Source organism: Trichechus manatus, unplaced genomic scaffold (genome assembly GCF_000243295.1).
Source record: "Trichechus manatus latirostris isolate Lorelei unplaced genomic scaffold, TriManLat1.0 scaffold00338, whole genome shotgun sequence".
Taxonomy (NCBI): Eukaryota; Metazoa; Chordata; class Mammalia; order Sirenia; family Trichechidae; genus Trichechus; species Trichechus manatus.
Window position 1 is genome coordinate 605,107 of NW_004444274.1, and position 13,262 is coordinate 618,368.

The 13,262-nt window shown below is 56.9% G+C and overlaps 1 protein-coding gene across 2 annotated transcripts in view; it reads left to right on the plus strand.

Annotated features, from left to right (window-relative positions):
• AKT2 (AKT serine/threonine kinase 2) overlaps nucleotides 1-10,899 on the plus strand; it is a 30,957-nt gene extending 20,058 nt beyond the window's left edge. The window contains exons 4-13 of one of the 2 annotated variants that reach the window (XM_004390860.2): nucleotides 2,404-2,557; nucleotides 3,051-3,182; nucleotides 4,858-4,923; nucleotides 5,869-5,937; nucleotides 6,727-6,849; nucleotides 7,977-8,105; nucleotides 8,232-8,446; nucleotides 8,975-9,062; nucleotides 9,160-9,262; nucleotides 10,241-10,899. In XM_004390860.2, the coding sequence (XP_004390917.1) occupies nucleotides 2,404-2,557; nucleotides 3,051-3,182; nucleotides 4,858-4,923; nucleotides 5,869-5,937; nucleotides 6,727-6,849; nucleotides 7,977-8,105; nucleotides 8,232-8,446; nucleotides 8,975-9,062; nucleotides 9,160-9,262; nucleotides 10,241-10,320 (1,159 nt within the window). In that variant the 3' untranslated portion in view covers nucleotides 10,321-10,899. The remainder of the gene's footprint in view (nucleotides 1-2,403; nucleotides 2,558-3,050; nucleotides 3,183-4,857; nucleotides 4,924-5,868; nucleotides 5,938-6,726; nucleotides 6,850-7,976; nucleotides 8,106-8,231; nucleotides 8,447-8,974; nucleotides 9,063-9,159; nucleotides 9,263-10,240) is intronic. The other variant, XM_023725629.1, reaches the window with a different exon arrangement.
• Nucleotides 10,900-13,262: the final 2,363 nt, after the last annotated feature.

The window sequence follows — 13,262 nt, forward strand, 5'->3', positions numbered from 1 at the left end:
GATTTCTATGTACTACATAGTTTTATTACTTCTTTTTCTTTCTAATATATTCATATTAGGAGACCTGTGATTTCTCTGAGCTGCAAAGTTGGCATTTTTAAATTTCTAAGAGGACAAATGTAATTTGATAAAGCCTATCACGGAATGTGTCCCCTCTTTTTTGGGAAAAACAGGACTGTTGATGTAGGTGTTGGGATTTAGGCCGTGACTCGTTCCAAAGGGGGCATGGGTTATAGCAGGTTGAGCAACAGCAGCCCGAGGCGACGGTTCAGGCCGTGAGGGCAGCATGACCCCGCTGGAGCCGACTTGTGCCGACTCCTGGATTCCTTCCCCACACACCTGCTGAGGGCCTGGCCCAGGTGCTGGGGGCTCATCACCAACAGTGACCGGAAGTGCTTTCCTTCCCGGGCGGGCGCTCCTGTGCTGTGGGGACAGCAGACTCCACGGGTCTTGGGAGGGCCCATGCCTGGGGCGGGAGGCACGGCGGCGTGCCAAACCTCGTGGTTATGTCCACGTGCGTGAATGTGATTGTCTTATGAAGCGTGATCTCACGCGGGGCAGGCCACTTCGAGAGCCTCTTTGTGGTAAGGGGGTGCCCTTGAGCTTCGCTCTCAGTTGCCACTCAATTTAGCGTACCACCGAGTTCAGCCAAGAGTTGCCCCTGACACTTGGCCCTGGGGAAGGTCTTTGTGATTCCAGCTGCCAGGCCTGGAGGAACTGCTGTGACTTACTCAGATTTTGTGTTCGAATCTGTGCCTCGGAGTCCTCATCTGTAATGCGGGAGGTGGGGGTAGGTAATAATAGCGAGCGCCGTGGCAGCACAGGTTATGGGAGGGCGGTGGGATTAAGACTCTGTTTGCCCCAACTCCCGCTTTCCCTGCCTGGAGGCAGCCAGGGCTCCAGCTTACTGAGCGCCCAGCCAGAGACACGCCTGCTTCCGGAGCAGGTGGGTCTACACAAAAATCCTTCCGTTTCCCGGCTCTAGTAGCATAATACTCCACACAGTTCTGCACCTGACTGAGGAGGTCTCACTCAGCTCTTTCCTGCTCAGCACAGAGACCTGCCTGTCTGTCCTTCCTCTCCGCTGCAAGGCAGCTTATGCGCTCCTGCCTCACAGCAGCCCCAGGGGTCAGGTACTGTTCCATCGACTCTGAGACACTGTCCTCTGGAAGTCACCATTCTTTTAAATAATATGAAAAAACCCCAAAACCCAGTGCCCAATTAAACCCACACAGGTTTACAGCAGTTGTAAGAAGCAGCCAGATTCCAGCAGTGTTAACCACGGTCAGAATGTGCGCTGCAGTCCTGGTGGAATACAGTTAGTCCCATCTGAGAGAGGAGGAGGCGGAGACGCGGAGCAGTACAAGGCCATGTGGAGTCGGCCTCGGGCTCTGAGTCCCAACTCCAGCCCCCTGCTCCCTGCGTGACCTCGGGCACAACAGGAGGGATGCCACCTGCCCCCTGGGTGCCCTGATCTGGCTCCCATCAGAGCTGGATGAAGGCATCAGCGCTTATTTGCATCACTGTGACTTGGGAGGGTGCCTGCTTGTCCTGTTTGGATTGTCTCGTTCTTAGTGAGCATTCTGTTTTTCCCGCTGGCCATGGTGGTGGTTTTATAGACAAAAGCAGAATATACAGGGGATTCAGGAGGTATTGAGATGAACCATCTAAAATCGCTGTGTGCTAGGTCAGAACCGGGGTGATGTTGGCAGTTCAGTACCGTTCAGCCGGATATGTTTTTCTTTTTGGCCTCTGGCTGTTTTCACTCCTTTTCCTAGCTACATTTCTCCTCTCTACAGGCAGAACAGTTTGCAAGTATCAAAAGAAAAATCTTCCCTGAGTGACATACGGAACTAATTTATTCTCCAAACCAGTCTCCCTTTTGCTAGGACCTGGGTCTCTGTCAGCTGACTCCTGCTACATCCTGTCCTGCCAGGACGCTGCCCTGACCCCCTCCTTGGCCCCAGGCCTGAGTCCCATCACTCTTCAGCTTCTTTGGCTAATGAATGCTTCCTTTTACTCTCTGTTTTCTTTCACAAAACATTTGTGGCTTGTGAACCTGAGGTTGTGGTTTGTTTCCAAGGAACTCCGAGGAGCACTGGCTCCCTCATTTACGATCCGGGTGGCGACTCATTGTCAAGAGGCCGTGAAGAGAGGCGGCTTGGAGCGCACCTGCTGGGCCCCTGCCAGGCCAGTGCTGGCATGTCGATGGCCTCCATCCTTGTTCCACTCCTGCGCTCTCCCACCCACCACAGCCAGGTCCCCTCATCCCGTCAGCTCGCCCTGGCTCAGAACGCCCAAAGGCAGTTGGGCCATTTGCTCACCCGCTTGAGGGTGGGGGCTCTGGCTGGGCCGGACTCAGGCCCGGCACTCAGGGCCCCTGGCATGCACGTGTCCCCACAGGGAGGAGTGGATGCAGGCCATTCAGATGGTCGCCAACAGCCTCAAGCAGCGGGGCCCGGGCGAGGACTCCATGGACTACAAGTGTGGCTCCCCCAGCGACTCTTCTGCGGCCGAGGAGATGGAAGTGGCTGTCAGCAAGGCGCAGGCCAAGGTGGTAAGTGCTGGGTACAGGTGACCAGGGGGTGGGGGCTGTCGATCTGCAAGCGCCCCCCGTGCGGGCCCTGCCAGTCATGGGCGTCCATACAGAGCGTGCAGTGGCCCAGCAGGAGGGGCGATTCCAGGAGGTGGCTGCCCTGGGGTCTGCTCTGTGTCCGTGGGGTGGGGGAGCCTGGGCAGCCCAGCTGGAGCTGCTGCCACGGCTGCTGTACAGCTTGTGCGCATGGATATGCCCCAGCCTCTTCCGGGGGGTGAAGACGTGCCCCTCCATGTCGGTGCCAAGCCCCCCTTGCAGGGCACCATGCTGGGAGCGCCGAGGCCTGAAGGCTGCTTCAGGACTCAGTTGCTGCCCAGAGCCTCTCTTCCTGCCTCTAGCCCGAGCTGTTGGGCAACAGTGTCCTTTGCTTTTCCTCCTTCTCTGTGAAAATGCCCTCCTCTGGGGCATGGGCCAGGCGCCGACTCCCCGTCTCCCTCTTCCTCCCCCGGGGCAGACCATGAGTGACTTCGACTATCTCAAACTCCTCGGCAAGGGTACGTTTGGCAAAGTCATCCTGGTGCGGGAGAAGGCTACCGGCCGCTACTACGCCATGAAGGTCCTGCGGAAGGAGGTCATCATCGCCAAGGTGGCGCACCTGGCCTCTGGGAGTCACCATCTGGAGGCCGAGCACCCACCGTGCCTTCCACCCCCCCATCACCTCTCCCTCACAAGCCATCCCCCCCTTGGACTCAGTCCTATCAGGCCCGGTCAGGGAAGTGGGGTGTGAGGCCCAGAGAGGAGCAGGCCTCCTGCTGAGTCCCCCCATCCCACCCTCCGGGTGCCTGGGGGCTGAAGGGCTGGAGAGGAGGTCCCGGGAGATGAGAAAGGGCCTGTGGGAGGCTGAGGGGCATGGGGCTTGGCTCAGGGTGTCCTAGGAGGAGGGCTGGGCTGGGAATGGAATTCTGTTTCTTATCTTATTTAAAGTGTTTATAGTGGAAAATTCCAAACCTATACAAAATTTTAAAAGGAAAAATGAATACACTGAACTCCTATGTAATTATTATCCAGTTTCCATAATCACCAACATTTCGCCAACCTCGTTCATTAGCTCTGCCCTTTCCTCTCTCTTTTTTCAATTGTTCCGGAGTATCTTATAGCATATTCTGGACATTGTATCATTTCATCCATACATACTTAGGTGTGTATCTTTAACAGATAAAGATTTTAAAGAGTGTAATCGTGGTACTGTAATCAGACCCAGAGTCCCTGGGTGATATAAACTGTTAACACACTCGGCTGCTAACTGAAAAGTTGGAGGTTCGAGTGCACCCAGAGGCACCTTGGAAGAAAGACCTGGCGTTCTACTTCTGAAAGATGACAGCCACTGAAAACTCTGGAGCACAGTTTCCCTCTGAAACACATGGGGTCACCCTGACCGCGGCTGGTTGCTGGTTATTACCGTACTCAACAAAAGCAACAGCAATTCCCGACGCACGGGGCCCATGGCAGGGTTTCCCAGCTTCAGCACTGTCGACATTTTGGGCCAGATCGTTCTTTGTGCCAGGGACTGTCCTGCGCCTTGTAGGACGTTCAGCAGCATCTGTGGCCTCTGCAGACTAAAGCCAGCACCCCCCACCCCGTGCCCCAATTTGTGGCAATCAGAAATGTCTGCAGACATCACCAGCTGCTCCCTAGGGGTGGAGAGCTTGGGGTCTGAGTTGTTGCAGGCGTGCAGGAGTTTGGCAGCTCTCTGGGTGGGCAGACAGTGCAGGCAGAGGTCAGACTCGAGGCTGCATCACTGCAGAGCCTGCGAGTCCGTGTGGGCCCACCCCCAGAGTGGTGGGCTCAGTGGGTCAGGCTGGGCTCGAGAAGGTGCATTTTTCACAAGTTCCCAGGTGATGCTGATGCCACTGGTGTGGGGACTTGAGAGTCTAGAGCCTTGAGTAGATCCAGTTTGTTCTTTCGTCAAGGACTCTCCGTGGCTGGTGACCCACATCCTGTGGCGTCACTGCAGGGGTCTCTTCATGTCTGGTGAACCCCTGCACTGACGTTACAATTGATCTGTGGGTCCAGGTGGGGGCAGCCTGACCCTTCATCATAAAGTTCCTATCGACTTTTCACCTCATGGGTCTGGGAGCCGCTCGGGATCCTTGTTTGGGTCCATTGTTTGATTAGGGCTTGTGAATGGTAGTTCCTTCTGCATTTATTGGCTAGAAATGGAGTTGCTTTTCACCAAGACACGGTTCCTTGCCTCCCTCAGGGTGGGGCGGGCTGGCCCGGTATTTCCTGCCAGCCTCGCATCTGGCACTCTCTGTCTGCAGGATGAAGTTGCCCACACAGTCACCGAGAGCCGGGTCCTCCAGAACACCAGGCACCCGTTCCTCACTGTGAGTTGCACGCCCCTCCTCAGTCAGGGCCTCTAGGCCAGCCCCTTTGGACAGAGCTCAGGGAGAGCTGGACCCGGCCACTGCAGAGCACAGATGGGATGTAGGCCGGGTGGGCCCCCCAAGTCACCAGAGTGGTGGTTTCTTCATAGATGGTGACTTCATATAAGCTCCTCAGCCGGCTGATCTCCTACAGTAGAAGACGGCCCCACAGAGCATGACTGCTATGAGTTAGGGGCGCCGCACACGGCGGCTCACAGCAGGAACACTGTTTCTGCTGTCAGATGTAGCCCTGGAAGCAGATGTGTTGTCACTGTGCTGCTGTGGCTTGGGCCTAGTGGAGGCCCCTTTGGGCTCCTGGCTCCATCAAGACCAGCAGCCAGCAGTTAAATGGCCCAGGCTGAGGATGGCGTGGGTCGTGTCTTTAGCTCAGTTGCTGTGCAGATGTCATGTTAAGCCACAGCACTTACTCAGATGAAGTCTTACCAGGGACCTTAGTGTAAGGACAGGTTGCGGTAGAGTTGTCGTGTGTAGAGGGTCACCCGCGGGCTGTCTAGAGGAACTCCTCAGAGCCCAGTCAGAACTACTGTTTTTTGACTGACAACGTTGTCTGTCCTGCAGGAGGCCACCGTGCATCGCTCGTGTGTGTGTGTGTGTGTGTGTGTGTGTGTGTGTGTGTGTGTAAATTTAATGTAGGAGAGATATAAAACAGCTCTAGGTGCTCAGAACAGATTTCTCCCTGGCCAGCCTCTCAGAGGCTGTGTTGGAGGCAGACGACGAGATAGCTCCACACAGTAGCCTTTCCCTGCCCCCTGAGCCAGGCGTGCACTCCCATCCCCTGGAGGTGAGGCTGGGCTTTGGCCCCCCACCTCCTCCTCCCACGGCCCAGGCTGGGGGCATGTGCACAATTAGCTGTGGCTCGCCTCCTTCCCACCTCCCACCCCTCAGGCACTGAAGTACGCCTTCCAGACCCATGACCGCCTGTGCTTCGTGATGGAGTATGCCAACGGTGGCGAGGTGAGCACCTCCCTGCCTCGCTTCTGAGCGTCTCCTGAGAGTGGGGGAGGCTGAGAGGGAGCTGTGGGTGAGATGCGGGGCCTGCAGGGAGTCAGAGACGTCAAAGACTCGCTGACAGTCATCTTGTTGCATCCTCCCCCACGCCCCCTCGATGCAGGTGGGAAACATGAGGCTCTGACGGGTTGAGTGGCTTGCCCCAGTTCAGGGTCCCACCCAGGTGCAGAGAGGTGTGGAGGGCGGCGGGGTGAGGAGGGTGGTTGGCTCCTAGCTTGCAAAGGCCCTTCTTAAGGCCCCAGAGAAAACATGAGGCTTGAAGCCCATCAGTCCTGGTTTCCTGGGTCCTCCTGGTGCCACTTTCTGTCACTGAGTTGCTCTCCCTCCCTCCGTCACCCCTGCTTGTCCCTCACCCTCCTCTGTGCCCTCGGATGTGACGCACAGATAGGATGGTTGGCTCCGTCCGCCTGATTTGATCTCTCACCGCTCACTGTCACCAGCTTACGGTTTTGGGGTCCTCTTTGCTTGCTGTCACCACTTGTCCCTCGTGCTGTCCCTCCTTCCCTCTCCCGTGGGTGCCAGCTGGCCGCCCTCGCTCCTCGCCCCCTGCTAGGTGGTTTTCTCCCTCAAGTGACCGCTCCCTGCTCACCATCCCTCACTCTGTCCCTCTCGCTGTCACTTGCTGGTTCATGAAGCTGGTATCACTGTGTCACTGGGCTGGGAGCCAGGGTCTGGGAGGGTGAGGGCAGGTGGGTGGGCTGGGGGCCTGACCTCGCCCCCGTCCTCCCCCGGCAGCTGTTCTTCCACCTGTCCCGGGAGCGTGTCTTCACAGAGGAGCGCGCCCGGTTTTATGGCGCCGAGATCGTCTCTGCCCTCGAGTACTTGCACTCGCGGGACGTGGTGTACCGTGACATCAAGGTGAGCCCGTGCTCGCCTCTCGGCTCTGTTACCTGGGGTGGGAGGGTCGAGGCCAGAGAGGGTCCTGCTCTCATTTGCTGAGCTTCCCCTCCACAAGCCTGGTAGCCGGCTCCCTTGGGGCCGCTAGCCCTCCCCACCCAGGGCCAAGCAGCCGTGCAGCGGGGACCTTTTCGAGCCTCTTGTGAACACTCCTGTGCTGCTGGGGTGGGGTGGGGAAGTCGGTACAACCTCCTGGGGAGATAGTTTGGCAGTGCCCACCAGAGCTGAACACGCCCCCTGGGACACAGCTGTCCTGCCTCAGTAATGCGCTCGCCACACACCGCGCGCGCTCACAGCAGAACTGTTCACAACTGCCCCCACTGGGTGCAGCCCAGACACCCGCTGACAGCAGGGTGGGAGCCTGCTGTGGTACGGCCACCCCGCCGCGTTCCCTGCAGCGGTTCCAACCAGCACACCACGCCTGCGCGCCCCAGTGTGGCTGTGTCTCCTGGGCGTCCCGTTGCACGAAAGAAGCCCGGACAGACGGATAAGTCTAGGATGACTCTAGGTGGTTTACAGGTGTATGCGTGGGTGGTAAAAGCATGAAAGAACAGCAAGGAAGTGAAAGTTGCTTTCAAGTTGGCGGGGAGGGGGTGGTTAATAACTGGGACACGGGAGGGGTCTCTGGGAACTGTAATGTTCTCTCTTGACCTGGTGGAGGTTACATAAGAGTCCACTTCATCCTTTTTATTAAATTGTCCGTTTGTGTTTTATGCTGTTTCCTGGGGTACATTTCAGAATTAAAAAAAAAAAAAAAAAAAAAAAAAACTATAAAAGACAGGGCCTCTCACACCTGAGGTTGGGAAGCTGTAGCTGATGTGAGGTGCAGCACTCAGCCCTCACTACCCGGCAGCTTGGGGCAGGCCTGGCTTCTCTGATTTCCAGCTGCTCTGGGCCAGCAGGTGGGGAGGTGTGGGATCTGCGCCGTGGCTGCCCCAGGGCCTAGCCTGCACAGTGGAGCTGATGCCCAGGAGCGGCTGGCATGGCGGCCACCCCAGCCACAGCCCCCTCTAAGAAGGGGCTGGGGCCTGAGGGGCAGCAGGAAGCCCTGGAAGGACATGTCCCTGATCCATTGACTTTTCCTACAGCTGGAAAATCTCATGCTGGACAAAGATGGCCACATCAAGATCACTGACTTTGGCCTGTGCAAGGAGGGCATCAGTGACGGGGCCACCATGAAAACCTTCTGTGGGACCCCGGAGTACCTGGCGCCCGAGGTCTCTGGGGCTGGGGGTACAGGGACATGTGAAGCCAGGGCTGCATGTCTGACCCGCTCAGACCCCAAGGGCAGGGCCGTGTCTCCCCGCGGGCCCTGTCAGCTCCTCACGGTCCTCCTTCCTCAGGTGCTGGAGGACAATGACTACGGCCGGGCCGTGGACTGGTGGGGGCTGGGCGTGGTCATGTACGAGATGATGTGTGGCCGCCTGCCCTTCTACAACCAGGACCACGAGCGCCTCTTCGAGCTCATCCTCATGGAGGAGATCCGCTTCCCACGCACGCTCAGCCCCGAGGCCAAGTCTTTGCTTGCTGGGCTGCTTAAGAAGGACCCCAAGCAGAGGTGAGGGCTGGCGCCTGCCCCGCCTGGCCATTGCTGCCAGCAGTCCCTGTGCCAGACCAGGCAGCATCTGCAGGCGTGCGTGCTCGCTCTTTCTCACTGTGCTCCACCGAGTGGATGCGACTCGTCTCCACATGGTTCCCTCAGAGTCCTCACACTCCATGCTGCCTGGTTTTATGGTGGGACGCTGAGGAAGGAACAGGGCGGCCCCCTGGTCTGGGGTCCTTGAGTTGTAGGTGGGAGAGCCGGGGTGTGAACCTGGCCGTCACCCACCGTTCTATACTCTGGTGGCAATGGCGGGCTGTGGGGCCGCACGGGCTGGACTGCAGTCTCCCTGGCTCTGACTCTGGGCACGTGACCTCCCTGCCCCGAGCCTCGGTTTCCTCATCCGTGAAGAGGGCATCTGTGGCTCAGACAATTCATTAAAGGCTGTTCAGGGCCCACACATAACAGGCTTAGGCCTGCCCCGAGTGCCCGTCTCCTGGAAGCTGGCTGCCCTGGGGGCTGGGTCTGATGCTGTTCTCTGCCCAGGCTTGGCGGAGGGCCCAGCGACGCCAAAGAGGTGATGGAGCACAGGTTCTTCCTCAGCATCAACTGGCAGGATGTGGTACAGAAGAAGGTGAGCCCCACCGCCCACCCACCAGCCCTGGCAGGAGCGCCTGGGGGCCAAGTCCTCCCCTCTCAGGGTCCCTGAGTCTGGACTCCTCTCCTCGTAGCTCCTGCCACCCTTCAAACCTCAGGTCACATCTGAGATCGACACAAGGTACTTCGATGACGAGTTCACCGCCCAGTCCATCACAGTCACACCCCCGGACCGCTGTGAGTGTCGGGGCCTTCTCGCCTGGTGGCCTGGGCTGTGGGGAAGGATGGGGTCTTCTCTTGGCCCAGCTCCCCAGGAAGGAAACCCCACGTCGGACAGTTTGCTCTGTGGTGTGCTCACAGGGCATTTCACTGCTGGTCTCCTAGTGGGACACAGAAAGCATTGGCTATAGCTAATTCTGGGGCTCTGGGCTCCCGGGAGACAGCCTGGAGCTCTGGGGTCTCTGGGGCTGGATTGGCCCAGTGATGGGCAGTACTGGCAATAGCAGTGACCGAGACAGTCCCGGGCCTGCCCTGTGGAGCCCTGGGCCAGGTGGGGAGACAGACCTCTGCCCAGAGTGACAGCCCAGAGTGTCAGGACTGGGCGGGGGTGCCCAGAGGAGAGAAAAGCTGGCCCAGCCTGGGGTCAGGAGGCTTCCCGGAGGACGCGTGCCCGCTGAGCCATGTTCCAGGCTGAGGGGATGCACAGACTCGCTGAAATGGGAGCGAGCATTGTATAGTCCAGTAACAGAGGAGGGTTGGGGAGGGGAGGAAAGAGAGTGTCGGGGCCAGAGGAGGCAGGACCTGGGGGCCACTGTGAGGAGTGGGGCCATTTTCTGGAGGGTCCTGGGGGGCCATGGTGGGTTTTGTGCAGAGGAGTGCCAGCGTTGCCTTGGGAAAGTTCTCTGGCCTCCATGTGGAGGGTGGACTGAAGAGGACGAGAGTGGAGGCCAGAGCCGGGCACCGGCCGAGAGGCCTGCGCTGGACCAGGGATTCACTGGGAGGAGGGCTGGGCTGCGGGCCTGAGGACTGGGGCCACACTGAGGTGGGGTCTACCAGGAAGGAAGTGCCTCAGCCTTGGGGCCCATCCTGACAGGCCCCCAGCGCGGCTCCTCCACTGGTCTGACCACAGTCCTGTGGCCTTTTCCTTCGGTGTCCCCCAGGGAGCCTGGGCCCTCTGAAGGCCGGCCCCCCAATCCACCTCCCCAACCCCCACAGATGACAGCCTGGGCTCCCTAGAACTGGACCAGCGGACCCACTTCCCCCAGTTCTCCTACTCAGCCAGCATCCTCGAGTGAGCAGGCTCTGCAGACCGACTGACCGCCACCACAGGAGGCACGGGTGGCTTTTTAAAACCTTTTTATTTTGCTGGTTTTTTTGTTTGTGTCCTTGCCCCTCCCCTCGTCACCCCATACCCAGCTCTTTCTTCGGCCCTCCCCCAAACTCCTCAGCGTCCCAGCAGCCCTTGCCTTCAGGGAGTGCCTGTCCCCCTCACCTTCGTGCCCAGACTAGTACTGGGAGACGCTCCACCTCCTGCCCCAGGAGCGGGCCTCTGGAGGGCTGGGGAGATGATTTTTTTTAATCACCACAAGCCCCGACGAGGGGTGAAGCGTGGAATGTGGCCGCCTGTCTATGCACTGCTGCTGTGGGACAGAGGAGGCGGCCGCCTTGTGGGACGCGGTGTCTGGCGACGGCCCAGGCGCTGCCTGCCGTCGTGTGGCTGAGGCTCCCAGTGACCTGGCATAGGGCAGTCCAGCCTCCCCCCATGGGGGCAGAAAAGCAATAATGTCTGGGGCCCGGCAGGGGCCTGAGGAAGCTGTGGGCTCAGAGGGGTTAGGGCTCCCTCAGGTGGGTGGCACTGTGTCCTCAGCTCTCCCCTTGGGGAACCAGGAAGGGCCCGGGGGTGGGCACTGCCTCCTCGCCCTGCCTTTGCCCCGCCCCGCCCCCGAGCTGCTGTCCTGACTTTGGGGATGAGGCAGGAGGAACATTTTGGGGCTACCCCCGCCCCCAGCCCCGTGCCTTACCAGGCTTCCCTCCTGCTGGACCCTGGGCCTGGGCCCAGCCTAGTTGGAGGGTGAGGGCAGGGATCACCCATTCTCTGCCTGGGGCAGAGGGGCACCTGCCTTGGCTGTTACACATCTCACACCAAGACAGTATTGGGCCTGTGGTCAGGTGGAGGAGCAGGTAGGGATGGGAGTCTGGTATGTATTGGGGTGGGTGGCCTCTGAGAAGGGAGGCCCCCAGGTCCTCTTGCCACCCCCACTCTCCAGGGCCCCACATTCTGCAGCCTTAAGGTGAGCATGAGTGAGTATATGGCAGTGCTGTGGGCACACGGCGCCTGGATGCTGTGTCAGGGACACAGGTGCACACAGGTGTGCGTGCCTGGATCTGTGTGTGCATGTATGTGCATGCGTGCTGTGTGTGTGAGGGCAAGTGTGTCCAGACCCTCAAATGTGTGTACGTGGTGTGTGTGTGGTGTGTGTGGATTTGGGCCCCCATCCCTGGCCCAAGCATTTCATCCCTTGGGGTGGGGGGTGGGAGGGTTCTGAGCTAGTGGGAGGAGCCACACCTGCCCTGTCCACGTCTCCCCTCCTCTCCCTTCCCCTCCCACCCAACATCTCCAGGTGTTTGGAATTTTTGTGGTTTTGACCCTTCCAACCCCATCCTGTACTGGGCTGTTCACAGAAGGGCATCATGGGGTGGGGATGGGATAGGTTGGTTTGGGTGGTGGGGGGTCTTTTTTGTGTGTCTTTTCTCTGACATCTTCCCCGCCCTCTGGCCTTTCTCAACTTCTCCTTGTATTTGTACGGTACAAGCAATAAAGACCAGGGCCAAGCCTGCACTCATGCTGGCCCGACACCTGGGACCCCCCGCCCCTTGCTTCTGGAGTCCAGTCCCTGTGTACCAGCTGTTTCCATCTGCTCTGTTCAGAGGGCCCTGCCGAGCCAGAAGGTGGGGAAGCAGGTGGGCGAGGCCGAGCAGAGGCTGGACGTGGGAGCGAGCTAGGTGCGCCTCTAGACTTGGGCAGCTTCGGGGTGGGGTGTGCCCGTTTTTTTCTGGTGTACACCTTAGTGATAACAGCTCCATGAGTCAAGTTGTAACCATTACCTTTAGTCGATGCTAATTTTCCCATCACCATAGACAAAAATTCACTACTTCCCAGAGGGAGATTTCCCTTCTTCCTAATGGGCATCCTTGTCTCATTCTTGTTCTCAAGGGGAAGTCAGTATTTTGCCATTGAGAATAATGTTGGCTATTAGTTTTGCATATATTCCCTTAATTATGTTGAGGAATTTCCCTTCTATCCCTATTTTGCTGAGAGTTTTTCTCAGGAGAAGGTGTTGGATTTTAGCAAATGCCTTTTCTACATCTGTTGAGATGATCATGTGGTTCTTTTCCTTTGTTTTATTAATGTGGTGTTATTACATTGATTCTCTAATTTTGAACTATCCTTGCATTCCTGGAATAAGTCCCACTTGTAATGGTGTATAAATTCTCTTAATATGTTGTTGGATTCTGTTCACTAGTATTTTGTTGAGGATCTTGGCATCTGTATTCATGAGGGATACTGGTCTGTAGTTTTCTTGTGGTGTCTTTATCTAGTTTTGGTATCATGGTAATGTTGGCTTCATAGGATGAGTTAGGGACTGTTCCTTCCTCTTCTGTATTTTGGAAGAGTTTGGGCAGGACTGGTGTCATTCTCCTCTGAATGTTTGGTAAAATTTCCCAGCAAAGCAATCTGGTCCTGGGCTTTTGTTGTTGGGAGACTTTTGATGACTGATTCAATCTCCTTTTATGGGTCTGTTGAGAGTTTCTACTTCTGTTAGTATAGGTAGGTTATGCGTTTCTAGATATTTGTCCATTTCGTCTTAAGTTTTCAAGTTTGTTGGAGTATAATTTTTTGTACTATTCTCTTAGAATTCTCTTTATCTCAGTTGGATCTGTTGTGACGTCTCAATTTCATTTTTTATTTTGGTTATTTGCATCCTCTCACTTTTTTCCTTTGTCAGTCTAGCCAGTGGTTTGTCTGTTTTATTGATTTTTTTCAAAGAACCAACTTCTGGTTTTGTTGATTCTCTATTTCTGTTCTCTGTTTCATTTATTTCTGTTCTGATCTTTATTATTTTCTTCTTCTGGTAGCATTGGGCTTCTTTTGTGCTTCTTTTTCTGTTTCTGCAAGTTGTAGAGTTAAGCTGTTGATTTGGAATCTTCTTTTTTAATGTTGGCATTTAGTGCTGTG